Source organism: Erithacus rubecula (assembly GCF_903797595.1).
Source record: "Erithacus rubecula genome assembly, chromosome: 17".
Lineage (NCBI taxonomy): Eukaryota > Metazoa > Chordata > Aves > Passeriformes > Muscicapidae > Erithacus > Erithacus rubecula.
In genome coordinates, this window is record NC_136669.1 from 2,209,138 (window position 1) to 2,225,135 (window position 15,998).

Consider the following 15,998-nt stretch of genomic DNA (forward strand, 5'->3'; position numbering starts at 1 on the left):
TATCGCTCCGCGCTCAAAGAGCGGCCATAAACGCTGGCCCGGCCCCCGGAGCCGCCCACGGGGGGCCGGGCGGACCCCGGCGGCTGTGGCGGAGCGGACCCCGAGGCCCGGCAGATGAGGGGCGGGAGGGCTGCGGCCCTGCGGGCGCCGCTGCCCGCCATCGAGTTCCCTGAGGAGAGCCCGGAGCCGCGCTTTGACGGTAAGCGGGGCCGGGGGCAGCTCTGCGGGCGAGCGGGGAAATGGCCCCTTTCTCCCGGCTGGCAGGGAGGGAAGGAGGGGTAGAACCGCCGCCTTCCTCTTGCCGTCCTTCCCCAGCGCTCTGAGGCAGCGGCGGCCGCGGGGTGATGCAAGAGCGGGCAGGCCCTCAGCAGCGCCCTGCCCTGCGGCGCCGTGCGAGCTCCCCCTGCCTCGGGCACGGGGCTCCTCGCCATCCCGGGTGTGCTTAAAAAAATTAATTAGCGTCCTAATTCGCCTCTTAAGCTACTCGCTGCGTGGCAGCCCGGGTGCTGCCACTTGTGTTGAGGCTGTGTGGCTGTGCATTGTGTTGATGTTTAGGTAAATAGGTGTGTACTGAGACCGGAGTTCATTCGCCTGGCTGTTCTCTTTCAGACTCAGATGTGCCGGCGGAGCTGCGAGTTGCAAACAGGTCGCAAAAATTTATGAAATTCACGTCGACCATCCAGAACCAGCTGCTGCTTGTGTCGCTGCTGGAGCATCTCTGCCACATGCACACGCACAACCCCGTTCACTCCAGGGGTTTGTTCCGAAGTTAGTAAGAGGTGTTCATTCCTCTCTCTCAAACTGCCTTACTGCGATATGTACCAGAGCCTTCTGTGCAGAGTTACAGTGTGATATCAATACATAGCTGTAGGTTTCTTTCCACTGGGACAAGGATGATTCTGTGAAGAGGATGAATACCTTGAATCAGCTAAATTGGCAATGACAACTTGTCTTATTTTTGAAAACAGTAACAGTGTAGATGTAAGGATCAGACAGTTCTGTTCCAGCTAGATCGTGTGAGTTGCATCATGAGAAGGGCAGCAGGGTGAATTATATTACTGTTAAATGTGTCTCTTGATATCATTCAATATTCTCATTTTTAAGTGTGAAAAAAGTGTGATATTTTAAATTATCTTCTTGGTATATGATTTACCATGGGTACTTTGTTCATTTAGGCATATACTTAGTGCATTTTAAAAAGCATATCCAAGGGTTTTGTCCTTACTTTACATGACTGTGGAAAATAAAATTTAATGTGTTTTTCATAGTTAAAATTTATGTAATTTATAACATATAACATCACATTTGCATCCATCTCCAGCATTTATGAGGTTTTGTTTGCCACAGTTTTACTCCATACAAGAAAGATTAAATGGTAGAAGGGAACAACTTCATTCTCTGTTATGACTATGCGCACAAGTGTGTGGGTTTGGATGGGAATTAGAAAATCATGACATTGCCACTTTTGATTATAAATGCATCCTCATAGTTTTGAACCCGAAGAAGAGGAGATGCAGTTGTGACCCTGGAAGGCATGGCAAATAATTGGATTATTTGGGTTTCCTGTAGAGCAGCTCTAGTTTGGATTGAATTAGCTTTAATTGCTGAAAGTATGCACGGGAACAGCATTAAAATAGGAGGGATTGTTCAGTTTTTCAGACGTCTTTCTTGTTTAAAAACTTTACTTGGCTGGCTTTATTTAATGTTTTTCTGACCTTTCTCTGTTCCTTTGTGCAGTTCTTCGTCACACTTTCACAAGAACAGGGTTACTTTCCCCTTTTGTCTTTTGTGATGAATTCAGCACTATAAGGCTGCAGCACAACAGAGCCATTACTGAGCTGATGAAAGCAGCTCATCAGCAAGTACTTAACGGGGTAAGCTTGGTTACATGTATTTGGCAACCTCTCCAGTAAGGAGCTTTTGTTTAGGGGTTCTTTTCGTATTGGATTGGGTGTTTTTAATAATTATACAGAAAATATGCTTAGCTGTTTGGGATAGCATGGTTCTATAGGTGCAATCCAGTTTTTGAAGCTATCAGTATTTTGTACCTTATAAAATAATAATAATAAAGGAAGTTAAAATGTTTATAAACAAAGGCAAGGTGTTGTAAGTATTGCTACAGCTTTTTTTGACAGACTCCATTTTCAGCTTTCAGCTGTTGGTTATGCTAACACTCATATTTATGTTACTGAAGGGTGTAGTTTGTGTACTTCAGGCTCAATCAGACTTGTTTGCTTATCTTGCTGCTTGAACTAAGCTAGTTAATTTTTGTTAAGCACATTTTAGAGCTCTCATTTTATCCTGTATGCCAGCAGAACTCTAAAAGGGCAATAATGTTATTATTTTTATATGGCATGGTTTATATTGGATTTTGTTCTTTCATAGGAACTTGATAACGGAGAGTCTCTTGCAATTGGGTATGTATTGAAAGCATGTAGAAATACTAAATTAACTCCTTCCCTAAAATTCTGTGCTCCACTCTGAACTTAATTAATACTGCATTTCATATTTTGGGTCTGAAACATAGGAAAACGGGTAAAGAATCCAAATTATCAAAATGATGTGATAATTTGTTCTTCAGTACAACTCTTGCAGTCTCTGCCACTTTTCCAGAAAACAAGATTTATCAGGCATCAATTTAATATAAATAATCTGAACATCTCTGTTTTAACAGAGTATGGATTTATAGCAAATGTGCATGCTCATGCAGTCTGCTGGTTTTCAGTATTCACTGAAACTCAAGCTGGTACAGTGTGGTAGTGTCAAAGTACTTCTTTTTGTAACATGGATAATATTTTTAGAATATGTACACCTGTATCTTACTTGTAAGTTGTGATTTAGTTTAATGCAGCCTAACTTTTCTTGGTCAGGGAAAAAGAAGTTCTCTTTGAAGCACAGACTTCACGATACTTGAATGAGTTTGAAGAGATTGCAAGGCTAGGAAAAGGAGGATATGGCAAAGTATACAAGGTATTCTCTACTTCCCATATAAAACTACTCTGTTTATGTCTAGTTTTTTCGTTGGAATTTGGAGTTACTGTTTTAGCTGTCCTGACAAATGTTTTTTGAATAGGAGAAATGCAAATCTGTACCTTAGGAGATAGTTGGTGTTTCACTTCAAAAGCTGTTTAGCTGTAATTAGTTTTGTTTGTCAGCAGCAGGATATATCAGATGTTTTACTTTGTATTTTTTGACCCTTTTTAAGTGAATGAAAACTCCCTATTTGACATGTGAAGTATTATGGTATATTGACTCAAACAGCATTGGGACTGATTGGTCTGCACTCCTCAATGCTTTAGTTGTGGCTGCTTTTAAAAAGTGAGTCTCAGTATGAAGATAAACTGTCCAAGCCAGTGTTGAATTGTGTTAAGTACTTGTAGTGTTTGGCCAGCCCAAGGTTCCCCATGAGGTGTATGTGCCATGTGGAAATAACAAGTGTGGTCTCACATATTTACTGAGGACCTGTTAAATAGTTATCAGGACCCTCAATATCCCTGTCCCAGTTTCATTCCCTGATACAGGTGATGCTCCATAGGAATGGGGTGCAGAAATAAAATTTTAGAAAATAGTGGCTTTCAAAGGATTTCATTAATCCAAGCACATTAACATCTAATTTTCTCCTATTACAATTGTTTTCAGGTCAGAAACAAGTTAGATGGTCAGTTCTATGCTATTAAAAAAATTAAAATTAAGAAGGCTACAAGAAGAGATTGCGTGAAGGTATTATTTTCTGTGTTTTGTCCCTGTTTTAATTCCTCTGAAGCTTATAATGTTCTACTTTATTATATGTAGCTAATATAATTTTTTATGCATTCTGAATTTCTGAAGGTTTGAGCCTATCAATACCTAGCAGAAAAAAAAAAGTAAATGAGACTCATTAAAGTCCATTAAAAGAGCTGTTTTAATTACTTGAATTTGGTCATCTCTGCAGTGGTAAAAATCAATTTGTTATAAAGCTTTCAGTTTTTCTCTGTTACTGTAACAATTTAATCTGTTCTTTCTCTCTAAGAAACTTACTTTTTGTTACATTTCATGTTTACTAAACACTCAGAATAAAGGAGTGTCACACTGTGGGTTGTTTTTTTTTAGGTGCTCCGAGAAGTCAAGGTGCTGGCTGGGCTGCAGCATCCCAATATTGTAGGATATCACACTGCTTGGATGGAGCAAGTTCAAACAGTGCATCCAAAAGGCAAGTACAGCTCATTGTGTAAATCTTCCTTGCATCTTACCACCTCTGAACTGTTATTTTCAGGAGAATATTACTTCTCTGGTAAAATGTGTATTTTTTTTCTCTTCCTTAAAAGAAAGGGAAATTACAGGTGATCACCAGATCCTTCTGTGTACTCAATCCCTCCTTACCAAATAATTTATCTCTTACTTAATGATTAATTTGGAGGATTTTACACTTGTGTGAAGGTCAGTGAAATGCAGTGAAAACCTTTTAATGCAAGATGTAGTGAGTTGATGAGAAGAATGAATGCTGAGGAATGAAGTGCCTCAGATATTTGGGGGAAAGTGATGAATAGAACAAAAAGCCCACAAATTTCAACTATGTTTGTATGTTCATCTCTAAATCTCTTGAGATGTAGCAACATTAGAAAAAGCATCCTAGTGTGCTTCTCTTCAGATCTGGAAAAGATCTAAGAAAAACTGAAAGAACTTGGAAGTAGATCCTTTTAATGATAACCACTCCCCCACCAAAATATCTTTATTTTGCTTTCCAAGTTAGACTTTTTAAATTTGATGAAATGTGTTTCATTGTCCTGCACTGACAGAGCAATTGAATTGTTTTGTGTATCAGCTGCTGTAATCATTGAGAATTTATCTACTTTTTTGTTCACTTTACACCTTTTTCTTGGTTTTTCTCCTCAGGTTCTTTGTTCTCATCTCTTTGCACACTCTGTCCTTTGGTCCCTTTGAAACTCTAATCCATTGGTCCCTTTCTAGTTCTTTCCTGAAATGCCTTTAGCAATTAAATCTTTTGATCCTCTCTTAGTGGGAGGTTTGGTTATGCTCTGTATAATTTTATTGCTTTCCAAGTCACTGATTTGATGTCCAGCCAGCCATAAGCACAAAAGAAAATGCATAAATACATAGGAAGTTGACAGTAGTGTAAAACAGGCAAAACTTTTTAACCAATGATCCAAACAATCTCTGGGGAAGCAATTGTTTAATGCTGGGGGTCCTTCAAAAGTATTTTATGGTGGTGCATAATGAAATCTATAGGTAGATTCTGTGGTACTTAATGGTTTCCCTTGTCTTACAAGATTGATGTTTTAAATTTGCTTCTGTGTGCTAAAACAGCTTTCTCATATAAAAATGCAATTTTAATGACAATTATTTCCAAGCTATCAAGTGTCTTCAAAACAACAGTTTGATGTGAAGGGTGATGCCTTGTGGAGCTACTTGTTTAACTGTGTGTTATTTATGCACTGTAAACCCTTACTTTAAACAGGCTGACTTCTGAAAGATGAAGTCTAAGTAAATATCTAAGAAAGCCCAGTACAATCCTTCTAGTGACCTTCTACAACTTTTTTTTTTTTCATTTAAAGATAAATTAAATACATATTAGGGTATCTTCCTAGTAGACTTAACAAACCCCTATTGCAGCAGCAGAAACAGAGGTAATCTAGAGTTATCAACAGGTAACAAAGTTAAATTCAGTGAGGTGCTCTAGCTTAAATGGTAATTTTCAGTAAATGTGTGGATACATTCTTTGTTTTTTGAAATACCTTATTTATCTTTGCATCCAACAGGTAAAACAATAATGGAGTTGCAGCCATTATCTTTGGAGCAAGAGAGTAGCAAGTAAGTATTACTCATCTCAGTGATAACATATATTGAACTTTAACTTCAGCTGTGTATCTGAGACATTGCTGTCTGGTACAGCTGTGCAAAATTCCTCCTAAATCAGCTGGAGCCTGCACTGGCACTTATGTAATCCTGGAGTTTTATGTGGGGAAGCAGCTGAACTCTTACTTGGGAGTGCTGTTTGCAGTTGGGGGAAAAAATTCAATATGGTGTATGACAAATAGATGGTATGAAACTGTGTACTCATTTGGATTTCTCTCCCTTTGTTATTTTCAGTGATCACTGTCACATCCAGAGTGTGGAAAGTGGTAGTTCAATTATCTTTGCTGACCTTACCTCACAAGAAGAGAAGTCCTGTGACAGCACCAGTCTTAAAAATGTGCACAGACAATCAGTGCAGAATATGGATGTAAGGAATGACTTTACAAACAGCAGTAGCAAAGAGTGTGTGAAATCAGATAAATGTGAATTATCCATAGAACTACAAGAAGGCTTTGTAAATAATATTCACAGTTTATCAACTGGTGTGGACAATCATTCAACACAGGGACCTCATTCCAGTCTGGATCAACATGCTAGGACTGAAAGTGAGTCCAGCTCTGAAAGCAAATCCTGCTCTGAAGGATGCTCCAAAAATGAGGTAGCACTCTGTGGGGAGTTTGAGGTAAATACAGTTCTCTTTAAGTATCCTTATCTGCTGTCTAACTTTGTGATGTTTTTAAAGTAGTTCAGTAGACAGTGGAAATAAATCATTTATAACAAAATCAAAAGAATGGAATGACTGCAAGTAGAGCCAAAAGTTCAGACAATTTTTACTTAAGTAACATCATTACAAGGAAGCTGACCAGAGGAGCTGGCAAAGCTCAGCATCTGTGAGGAACTTTCCATGTGTTAGGCATCTTGAGTCCTTTCAAAGTACCTGCATGAGTAAAAAAATGCTGCTGCTGCATTAAATGGCCCCATCAAAATTGAAAATCTTTAGCTTCATTAATGCAAGCTAAAGCAGCTGTTAATGATGAAAGTGTGTTGGTATGTCATGTGGTGCCCATGCAGTGTAGGAGTACATGGGAAAAAAATAAAAGCAGATTTGAGGAGAGAATCACTTATGCTTCTAAAACCTTGTTGTCATTTATACCATACCACTGATATGTTTTGTATAACATAGCCAGCTCTGGAATGCTTCAAGATTTTGCTATCACTTGGAGTTCCCTCTTGCAAGAAACACAGTTTTGCAGGTGTCTGCTTGAGTTGTCCAGGTTATCAGATGAATGATAGAAACTGAGCTACATATTCATATGTAATATTAAACCTCTGTTCAGTATTTCTAGAAGATTTCAAATTCTAATTTGAATATTAAAGATGCATCTGACAGTTTTGTTAGCATTTATCATATAACAATTGTTAACATTTGATAAACAAACAAAAAACTCTCCAAAACTAGATTGCATTTTTGAGTGCAGTAGATTACTAATGCTGTACTTGATGTACTTTTGATATCTGTTTTGGGTTTATTTGCTTTAAAGAAAATAACTACCATTTTTATGTTACAATGGCAAAATTATGGACCATTATTTTTCTTTTAGGTGGAGTATCATTTGATGCTTCACATCCAAATGCAGTTGTGTGAAACATCCCTGTGGGATTGGATTGCTGACCGTAATAAAAGATGCAACAAGAGATCAGAAGACACTTCTGGTAAGATTCATCATTGTCTTATTCAAGCAAATATTTTGGTGTTTGGTTTTTTTTTTTTTTTTTTTTTTAATTTGAAGTGCAGTTATCAAATTTTATTTTACTTCAGCAGCTTATAATACGGATCTTCATTCAAGTCTTTATTAACTTAATCATATAGCAGCTTGTATTGAATTTTTGTATGATAGATGTTGGTAAAAGAATTGAAATTCCTGAGTTTTAGACAGCTCTTCAAAAAAGAATGACTGAATGCCTGAGGCATAGTTGTTACCAGGGGAGACAGTGTCTGGGCAATACTCCTTATTTGGAACACAGGTTTTTTATTGATAGAATCTCCTGCTTCTCAGAAAGCTGGTTAAAGGCTAATTTATCTGCTGTGGAAAATGCAAGCATATAATTTGATGCAGACAGGTTAATTTGTAATAGATTAAAGAATGTAACATTGACTTTTTCTGAGTGACCAGGGGGTTCTCATGCCCTCCTACCAAGCAGTCATCAGTAACTGTTGACATTTGGAAGAACAAATCCAGTGTTCTTAAAGCAGTAGAGACATGTTCCATTCTCTGGAGTGGTTGTATAAAAGCAGCATATTCACATTAGGTTGTAATACCAAATGTGTGATTAATGTTTTATCTTGGTTTTAATCACTATTAAGGTAAATCTGTTCTTTTCATTCATAGAGAGACAGGTTTACCAGCAAACTGCCAGCTGACTTCCACTAATCTCTCTGTAATCATCATCTTTTAGCTTTCATGAGCTAAAATATGATGCTCCTGGTCAGGAAATGACAGAATTACAATGGCATTTGAGCTTGCTAAATACTGGTTTCACACCTTTTCATGGAAAAGGTGAAAGTTGTTATAGATTAGACATGAAGAAATAGAAAGTAAAGAGTGAGTTAAATTCATAGTCAATTCTGATGGGGTTTAGAAGAATCTTTTCAGAAGACATATGTTCATGTTCCCTGAACTTTCATTTTTGGTATTTTGATGTTAGTGACTGTTTGCTGATTCAGAAATAGTATCTTGAGAGAAACATGGCAAAATCCATATTTAAAATTTGCTCATTCAGTTAAAAATTTATTCCACAGCATAAATAAACAGAATTCAACAAGACATACCACCATAATCTTACATGACTCAGTAAAACTAGCTGAAATAATTGAAATTGTTTTAAGGTCCATACCATCTTGTGGATGTTTGCTGGACAATGAAGATTTTCCAGGAGGTGGTAGAAGGAGTTTGCTACATCCACAGCATGGGAGTGATGCATCGAGACATTAAAGTAAGTTCATCCAATTATTACTTGAGGCTGAAGAAAACAAAGACCATTTACATTATGGGAAGATGAAAACAACTTCATAGTTGCATTAGAGATGACCTGGACTTTTAAGAATTTACATATGAATAACCATAAGTTGTTACACATGAAAAATAATCTTCTCTATAGCAGTGCCATACTTTCTTTACTATCTGCATAGTACTCAATTACACTGACTTAAAAGTGGATTTTAAGCTCTGGAGGTGTTTTCTCCTTTGAAGCCATTTTTCTGTCAGAAACAGGCATGGTCAGATTGGTTTTCTTTTGTCTCAGTCTTTCCTTAACCAGGGTAGGAACTTAATTACCTAAAAAAAAATTTGTTAGGTAATTATAAAAATAAGCAAAGTCCCTTGACTACAGCTCAGTTTGCTAACTGCATACAGTTAGCTTTTGAAAAGATGTTCTAGTTGTTTGCTTACTGATAGAGCTGAATAGCAAGGAAGTGAATGTGTGTTTTCCTACTTTGCTTCCTACTCAGGTTTTCTGCATCTGATACAGCTGCTGTATGAAGAAATCATGATTATTAAAACTTCACATGTGGAAGCTTGGGACTACTTGAAATCACACAATCTTCACTCTGGATTAATTTTCATTTTTCTGTCAACTGTTTCAGGGTGAACAGTTTTTCAATTTGCCTTCCCATTTAGCATCATCGTGGCCTTATTGTCCAAAGTCTGGTAGTTAAATAAAGAATTCCAGAATTTCACACAGTAACTGCAAACCTGGTTTTGAGCCAGTTCTCATGGTGTTCACCATATATTTTTCTAATGGTGATTTTGCAGATACCTAGGAGAAACTGTAATTTGGGATAATATTCTAAGAAAGTCTTTCAATGTGTGAATTTCTGAGAACAGAAGCCCAGTGGGTAGGTGTCCTGGATATGTTTTTACCTCAGTGAATGTGAGAAGCCTAGCAACTTGTTCAACAGTGCTGCATCTTTTAATTTGATCTGCATTGCATAAAGGAAAAGAATGGAGATTGCCTATCTCTTGTTAAACTATTCACATCTTCTTTACAGACTAATAAAAGACCAACTATTTCCTTTGTGCCACCTGAGCAAGTTGGGGGAGTTTTCTAGATACATAATGCTTGCATTTCTCCTTCTTAGTGGTCCTAAAACCAAAATATAGGGATAAATTCAGTTTTCTGAGTCAGAGCTCTCAAGTCTGTCATAATTTGTCTTTTTTCTTTTTCATAGCAGCTTCCCAGAACCTAGTAGCATATTGCAGATTCTTATCATACAGAAAAGTGTATTTTAGTTTGTATTAAGTCTAGCTCAATGATATTTAGTCATCCTTCCTGCTACATCAGTTGGTCAAATCTACTGTCCACTTTTCCCTGTTCCTGTTTACTGTTCTGCAAATTTCTGTTTCTGTTGGGGAAAAAGTACTTCATCTTTTCACCAAATCTTGTTTTTTTTCTGTTTTGCTTTTCAATCTTTTTTGGTTTTTTTAATCCTTCTTTTAGGTATGTTGTCTTTTAGCCCAAATGGTGTTGCTAACACATGATTTGGTATCAGCAATGACTGTTTTCTCTCCCACTAATAAACAATGTTAAATAATCATGTTATACATGTGAAGCACTGGATTTTATAGACTTCAAAGCAGCTGAAATTCCTTAATTCTTTATATAGACATTTTAAGACTGTGTTTTGTCTTTATTTGCAGCCTAGGAATATCTTTCTACATGGATCAGATCACCAGGTAAAAATAGGTGACTTTGGATTAGCCTGCAAAGATCTTCTGTGGGATGATGCAGACCAAGTTCAGACAGAACGGATAAATGGTAAGAGAAGAAAGTGTCATGGGTTTCAGTGTTTAAGTTTCTATGGTATTAAAAGCATTAAAATGTTACTTGCAAGGGTTAACAACACTTGCTAAGTCTCAATTGCCTTTCAAAGGACTGACACATACTTCAGGAGTGGGGACCTGCCTCTATGCCTCACCAGAACAGCTGCAGGGATCTCACTATGATTTCAAGGTAGAGATCTTTGTTTTGTTTCTTTTTTCCTCTGGTAACATGATAGATAATAGAAATAAATCAAGCCTATTTGTTCAGTAGGCAAATTCATATTTGATAAATACATAAATATTCTTCCCATTGTCACTCCTATTGTTTTTGTTAAAATATGGATTTCAACTTTGCCTTCTCATTTGCTATTAAAGCAAAGCTTTTTTTTCTAGTATGTTGAAAACATATAGATTTGAATTTGTGTGTAGTAGTGTCATAATACTCTTCATATCATCATGAAACTTCATTGTTGTGAAACTTTCACATAATGATATTATGAGAAAAAGAAATCCACTAAAATAGCAGTTATATATAGCAGAACTTTCTCTTCATCCCCTTAACAGTCAGACATGTACAGCATGGGTGTTATCCTGCTAGAACTCTTCCAACCCTTTGGAACAGAAATGGAAAGAACAGAAGTTCTTACACATTTAAGGACTGGCCAAATTCCTCACAATTTCTCCAAGAAATGGCCTGCTCAGGCCAAGTATGTGAAACTCCTCACCAGTGCAAGAGCTGCAGAACGCCCAACAGCAGCTCAGCTTCGGGACAGTGAACTCTTCCACACCACAGACCAGGTAAGCTGTGCTCTAGCCCCAACCCTTACAGCCTAAAGGAACACAAAAAGAAAATGCCCTTTGTATCCCTGCCTGAATTGCAGTTGTTTGGCTTTGAACTAAATGACACATTCCTCTCAAGACTTTTTCTGATTACAGTATTTAGGCCACTGTATTATTTCTGGTGTCCTTGCAGTGAGATATCTAGTCATTAAGGCAACTTTCTGAAGACTGTACAGTTGAGAGGTATTTTTATAGGTCAGAAAAGCTTTCAAAGCTTTTCATCACATCTGCAGATTCTTTTAATAATTTTTCCTTTCCATGCCCCACTGCTTTGTGGATTAAGTTGCAGTATCAAGAATGTAGAATAGCTGAGTGCTGCTGCATTGTCTGTATAGATTGCAGACACAATTGGAGGAGGTCAGTAATGCTTTATCCTTGCTTAGCTATAACTGAAGTGAACTGGCTCTCATTTTCAGGTTATTTCTAACCTCCAACAGAAGGTGCGGCAGCAAGAAGAAGAAATAGAGAAGCTGAGGGAGACAATAAGGCTGCTTTCTGAAGAGCAAGAGGAACAAACAAAACTAGGATCTCCTGTTTAACTACAGAAGAACTAACCTCAATTGTGTTAAGTTGTATAAAATGTTTCTTTTTTTACATAAAATATTTGAATGCATTTTCATTTAGCTGTCTGTTCTTAAAAGGAACTTACTTATCCTTTTGCCTTGACCAAAGGCTGCTGAGAAGGGAATCGTGTTGCAGTGGAAAAATTAAGAGCACAGCATTAATTGACATACCTTAGTCATTGAACAAACATGTGTTATGCAAGAGTTACAAAAAAGGAAGGTCACACCCAAAAGGCAGCTGTAATGCTTTTATTATTTTAGGATTCCGTCCAACTGTAATACCTAAAATACATCTCAGCAAGGACCGAAACACTACAGCAGGCATGAGGTGGAGCAAGATTAAAACAACATCACCAGGAAAGCTATGTGCTCACTTGAGCAGCTTCATGACAGAGCTGAAAGGTGCCAGGTTCTCACAGGACTTCATCCACCTGTGCACGTTGGCGGGGGCGCCGCGGGCAGCGCCCGTCTGCTGCAGCGCGCACCAGGCCGCCACATCGGCCAGCGACAGTTCAGAGCCCGCCAGCCACGGGCTCCTGCCCAGGGCCGTGTCCATGGAGCGCAGCACGGCTCCCCTCTCCTTGCTGCTGCCTTCCTTCAGCTGCAGCATGGCTGTGTCCACCCAGCTGTCGATCAGGGTTGAGGTAACTGCACTGTATTTCTGCCCAAACAGGGAAAAGAGAAATCGAGCGATGTTCCCCTCTCCTTCTATAGGACACATGGTTTGAATGCTGAACTTCATCTGGGGTTTGGGAACTGAAATTAAGAAAAGGAAAAACAAAGTGAATACAACATAGTAAAGAAATTAACTAGGATGGTAATTCCATGATATACATTTGAGATGCCAGCACCACTGTGAATATTAACCTGAACAGTTTTCATTCTTGTGGGATAAAGAGATCACTTTTTGAAAAAGTCAGCCAATTCTCCTCCATAATTTCTCTTCTAGCTATCTTATTTGTAGAAATTAAAATACATTTTTATTTAAAATAAATCCTGAGGGAACAAACAACCCTGTCAATGCCACGCATATTTTAATAGCAGTAACTATAAACAAGAATCTTCCTCTTCTGGCCCAGCATGGTTCACCACTATCAAAAGCTTCTTCATATCCACCATAAGTCAGCACAGGGACACCAAAGCATCTGTGTGCAAGGGTTTATAGCACAAGTTTCATTTTCTCATCTGTGGTAAAATACTGATTTACAAATTTCATTCTTACCATCTTTCCAAATCAGAGTAAAGCCCAACTGATACTCATGACGTGGCTGCTGCTTAGTCTGCTCTCCAAAGCATTTCAAGAGCTTTTCTGGCACACTTTTTACTGATGAATGTGTGTGAACAGCTGATAGTATTTTGTACCGTTCACAAAGAAGACTGTGTATCACTAACAGTGACAGTGGAGGTAGAGAAGGATTTGCATTGATGACAACATCTTTCAGGGCACCATAATCCTGAATGGAAAGTAAAATATTCAGGTAAGTCACATTCCAGATCATAGTCATAACTATTGCTTTCATTTGACATCAAAATGTACATAGTCATGCACATGTATATCTGAAATTCTAACAATATTCAAGTAAAGAAATTCAGACCTGGACATGTAAAACTTGTGTAAACCTTTAAACATCTTCCTTCCTTGACATGTAATTCAAGGACATGACTGAGGTAAATGCTACTCCAAGAAGAAACTAATGTTAAAGTTTCCAGTTTAGAAGCAAATAAAAAAACAAGTGCTGAAATATTAAAATTAACTATTCTTGCTTGAAATTATACCCAAATGAGCACATATAGAAGTAGTATTTATACATGTTTGTATCTATAATCTGGATGGCCAAAATGAAATGGTAGGTTGTATATTGAGTTCTGATTGCCCCAGGTTTTAATGCCCCCCTTCCAACCCTGAAAACTGAACGTTTAGAAAGTACCAACCACTGTAACTTCTCAACTAAACTCACCTTTCCAAGCATCAGATCTAAATCTGCTCCATTTTTTGTCAAAGGAGAAAATTCATCAGTTTGAATGACATTTGTCACATCAAAGTCAGCATCAGGGGTCTGGATCATCTTGGAGAGCCCATCCACAGCACTCTTCAGTTCATACAAACGCTTCAGAATCTCTTCCTGGCGGGATTCAAGTGCTTGAAGTGATGGGTCAACCTCTTCCTAAAGCAGAGGAAAAACACAAGGAAAAAACCACATAAATGTTCACTCAACTCAGTGTTAAAATAGCTGACTAACATTAAGTTTTGAAAGACTAAACACCTTCAAATAGCCAGACCATTGTGAATATAATGGGCATATAATCGCATTTTTAATCAATTCCTGAAATCTTAATACTTAATAGATTTTTTTAAACCATTAGTTACAGCAAACTCTGTAACACAGTCAAAATCAGAGAGTTGGCAGTGAAGTGCTGAATGATGAGTGAAAAATCAAAGAAAGCTTGACAGGTTCTTTTCAGCCCAGAAGAACAAAGTTAGTAAGTTTGAGGTATAGCAGCCAAAGAAGGAAACTTTTGGGCAAATCATTAATAAAAGTAAAAAGCTCTGCAGGTTTAGATGGATGGTATATTTGTGGATTTAGTCTTTGTTTCAGATTATATAATTACAGTGGGGAAAAAAAAACCAGACCATGGGCTTTGTTACATGTTTATATCAATGTAGCTTTTTATCTCAATTACCTCACAACCATCTCATCTTACAGTCTCTTTTAAAAGAAGATGAAAATTACATTCCTGTGGCAGGTCTTAAGTCTACAAACTTAAAATAACATTAAAGAAAAATTTTCAAATAGCCTATTTCAAACCATCCTGAACAAGGATTAACAAAACCCAAACTGGTTGGATGAACTCCATGGATGGAGATAACAAGGTATTTAAGTAAAATTTTTATGTCAACTTAACATAAAATTTTCAATGATGAGACAAATGAAGACCTTTTAAGTGACCATTATTTAGGTGGCACACAAAATTCCATGCTTTGCAATGGGGAGGCATTTCGTTTGCATTTCTGGTAAATTCTCCCCAAAGTTTCTCCCGCTCAGTGTCTCCAACCTGGGTGAGGGCACAGCAAATCCGTGAGGGCACCAAGTTAAAATTGGCCACAAGCGGCCTGTGAGAATTCCATCCATTCCTGGCACTGGAGAGAAACTGCTCAACTAGACTTGTGTAATGCAGTATTTGGCATTTTTGTCTTATTTAAGGCAAAAGAAAAAAGAAACTGAGAGTGGAAATGGAGGTGTGTAGCTGGTTAAAACCCGAGCTGAGCCAGCAGAGCGATGATGCAGCAGGACGGAACGAGGCCTGCTGGGCACGGCCATTCAACCGTAAAAACCGCGACAGGGACACACGCGAGAGCCGAGAAAAGACAAAATGAGAACTACTAAAGGCCTTGGAAACCTCACAGAGAAATTCCCGAAAACGTTGATTGTATTTAACCCTCCCCGCTTGCGGCGAGGCGGAGCCAGGGGCCCTGCTGCGGGCCGAGGCGGTGAGACTCGGGCCCCTGAGCTCTGCGGCACGGAGACTCCTCCCGGTGCCGAGCGGGGGCTGAGGCTCTCACCGGAGGGAACACCGGCCCAGCGGCCGCATGGCCGCCCGCGCCGGGCCGAGCACCGCGGCCCCGGCAGCTCCTTCCGCCCACCCCCCGCTCCTACCTGCGGCGGCGCGGCGCTGCCGGGGGCGCGGTGCAGGTTGGGCAGGGGGTACATGCAGGTGGGCAGGTGCTCCGCCAGCACCCCCGCGCCGTGCAGCGGCCGCACCTTGTACATCGCGGGCATGGCGGCTCCCGCCGCGCCACGCGCCCCTCCGCCACCGCCGGCCCGCCCGCCCCCTCCCCGCGCCCATTGGCGGAGCGGCGTTACTGACACGCGTGGCACCCAGTGGGCTGCGGCTGTTCCCGGCCGCCCTCCTGCCATTGGCCGGCGGGGAGTCGCCGAGAGCGTCCCCGCAGGCGGCGGGCGGGGCTGTGGCGCGGGCCGGG

At 39.4% G+C, this 15,998-nt stretch overlaps 2 protein-coding genes across 3 annotated transcripts; one reads left to right on the plus strand and one right to left on the minus strand.

Moving 5' to 3' along the window:
• Window positions 1–68: 68 nt before the first annotated feature.
• EIF2AK1 (eukaryotic translation initiation factor 2 alpha kinase 1) lies at window positions 69–12,066 on the plus strand. Of its 2 annotated transcripts, none has more exons than XM_079320322.1 (15): window positions 69–199; window positions 610–768; window positions 1,738–1,874; window positions 2,386–2,417; window positions 2,871–2,970; window positions 3,640–3,720; window positions 4,090–4,270; window positions 5,757–5,808; window positions 6,088–6,475; window positions 7,395–7,506; window positions 8,681–8,787; window positions 10,491–10,608; window positions 10,724–10,803; window positions 11,178–11,411; window positions 11,870–12,066. In XM_079320322.1, exons 1-15 carry the CDS (start codon window positions 115–117, stop codon window positions 11,990–11,992), a joined length of 1,989 nt encoding a protein of 662 aa, XP_079176448.1. In that variant the 5' UTR covers window positions 69–114; the 3' UTR covers window positions 11,993–12,066. The 2 variants fall into 2 exon arrangements, with proteins under 2 accessions (XP_079176448.1, XP_079176449.1); XM_079320323.1 differs by having other exon boundaries at window positions 4,090–4,189.
• A 184-nt stretch (window positions 12,067–12,250) lies between these two features.
• Window positions 12,251–15,933, minus strand: AIMP2 (aminoacyl tRNA synthetase complex interacting multifunctional protein 2; the record flags this gene model as incomplete). Its single annotated transcript, XM_079320330.1, has 4 exons — window positions 12,251–12,772; window positions 13,239–13,470; window positions 13,975–14,181; window positions 15,673–15,933. 4 exons carry the CDS (start codon window positions 15,931–15,933, stop codon window positions 12,387–12,389), a joined length of 1,086 nt encoding a protein of 361 aa, XP_079176456.1. The 3' UTR covers window positions 12,251–12,386.
• Between the last annotated feature and the right edge of the window lie 65 nt (window positions 15,934–15,998).

Bases quoted from the DNA above. Each gene is read 5' to 3' on its own strand.
- EIF2AK1 (XM_079320322.1), top strand. From the start codon at position 115: ATGAGGGGCGGGAGGGCTGCGGCCCTGCGGGCGCCGCTGCCCGCCATC. The intron at 2,971-3,639 runs GTATTCTCTACT...AATTGTTTTCAG, and splicing joins GATATGGCAAAGTATACAAG to GTCAGAAACAAGTTAGATGG. The intron at 10,609-10,723 runs GTAAGAGAAGAA...TGCCTTTCAAAG, and splicing joins TCAGACAGAACGGATAAATG to GACTGACACATACTTCAGGA.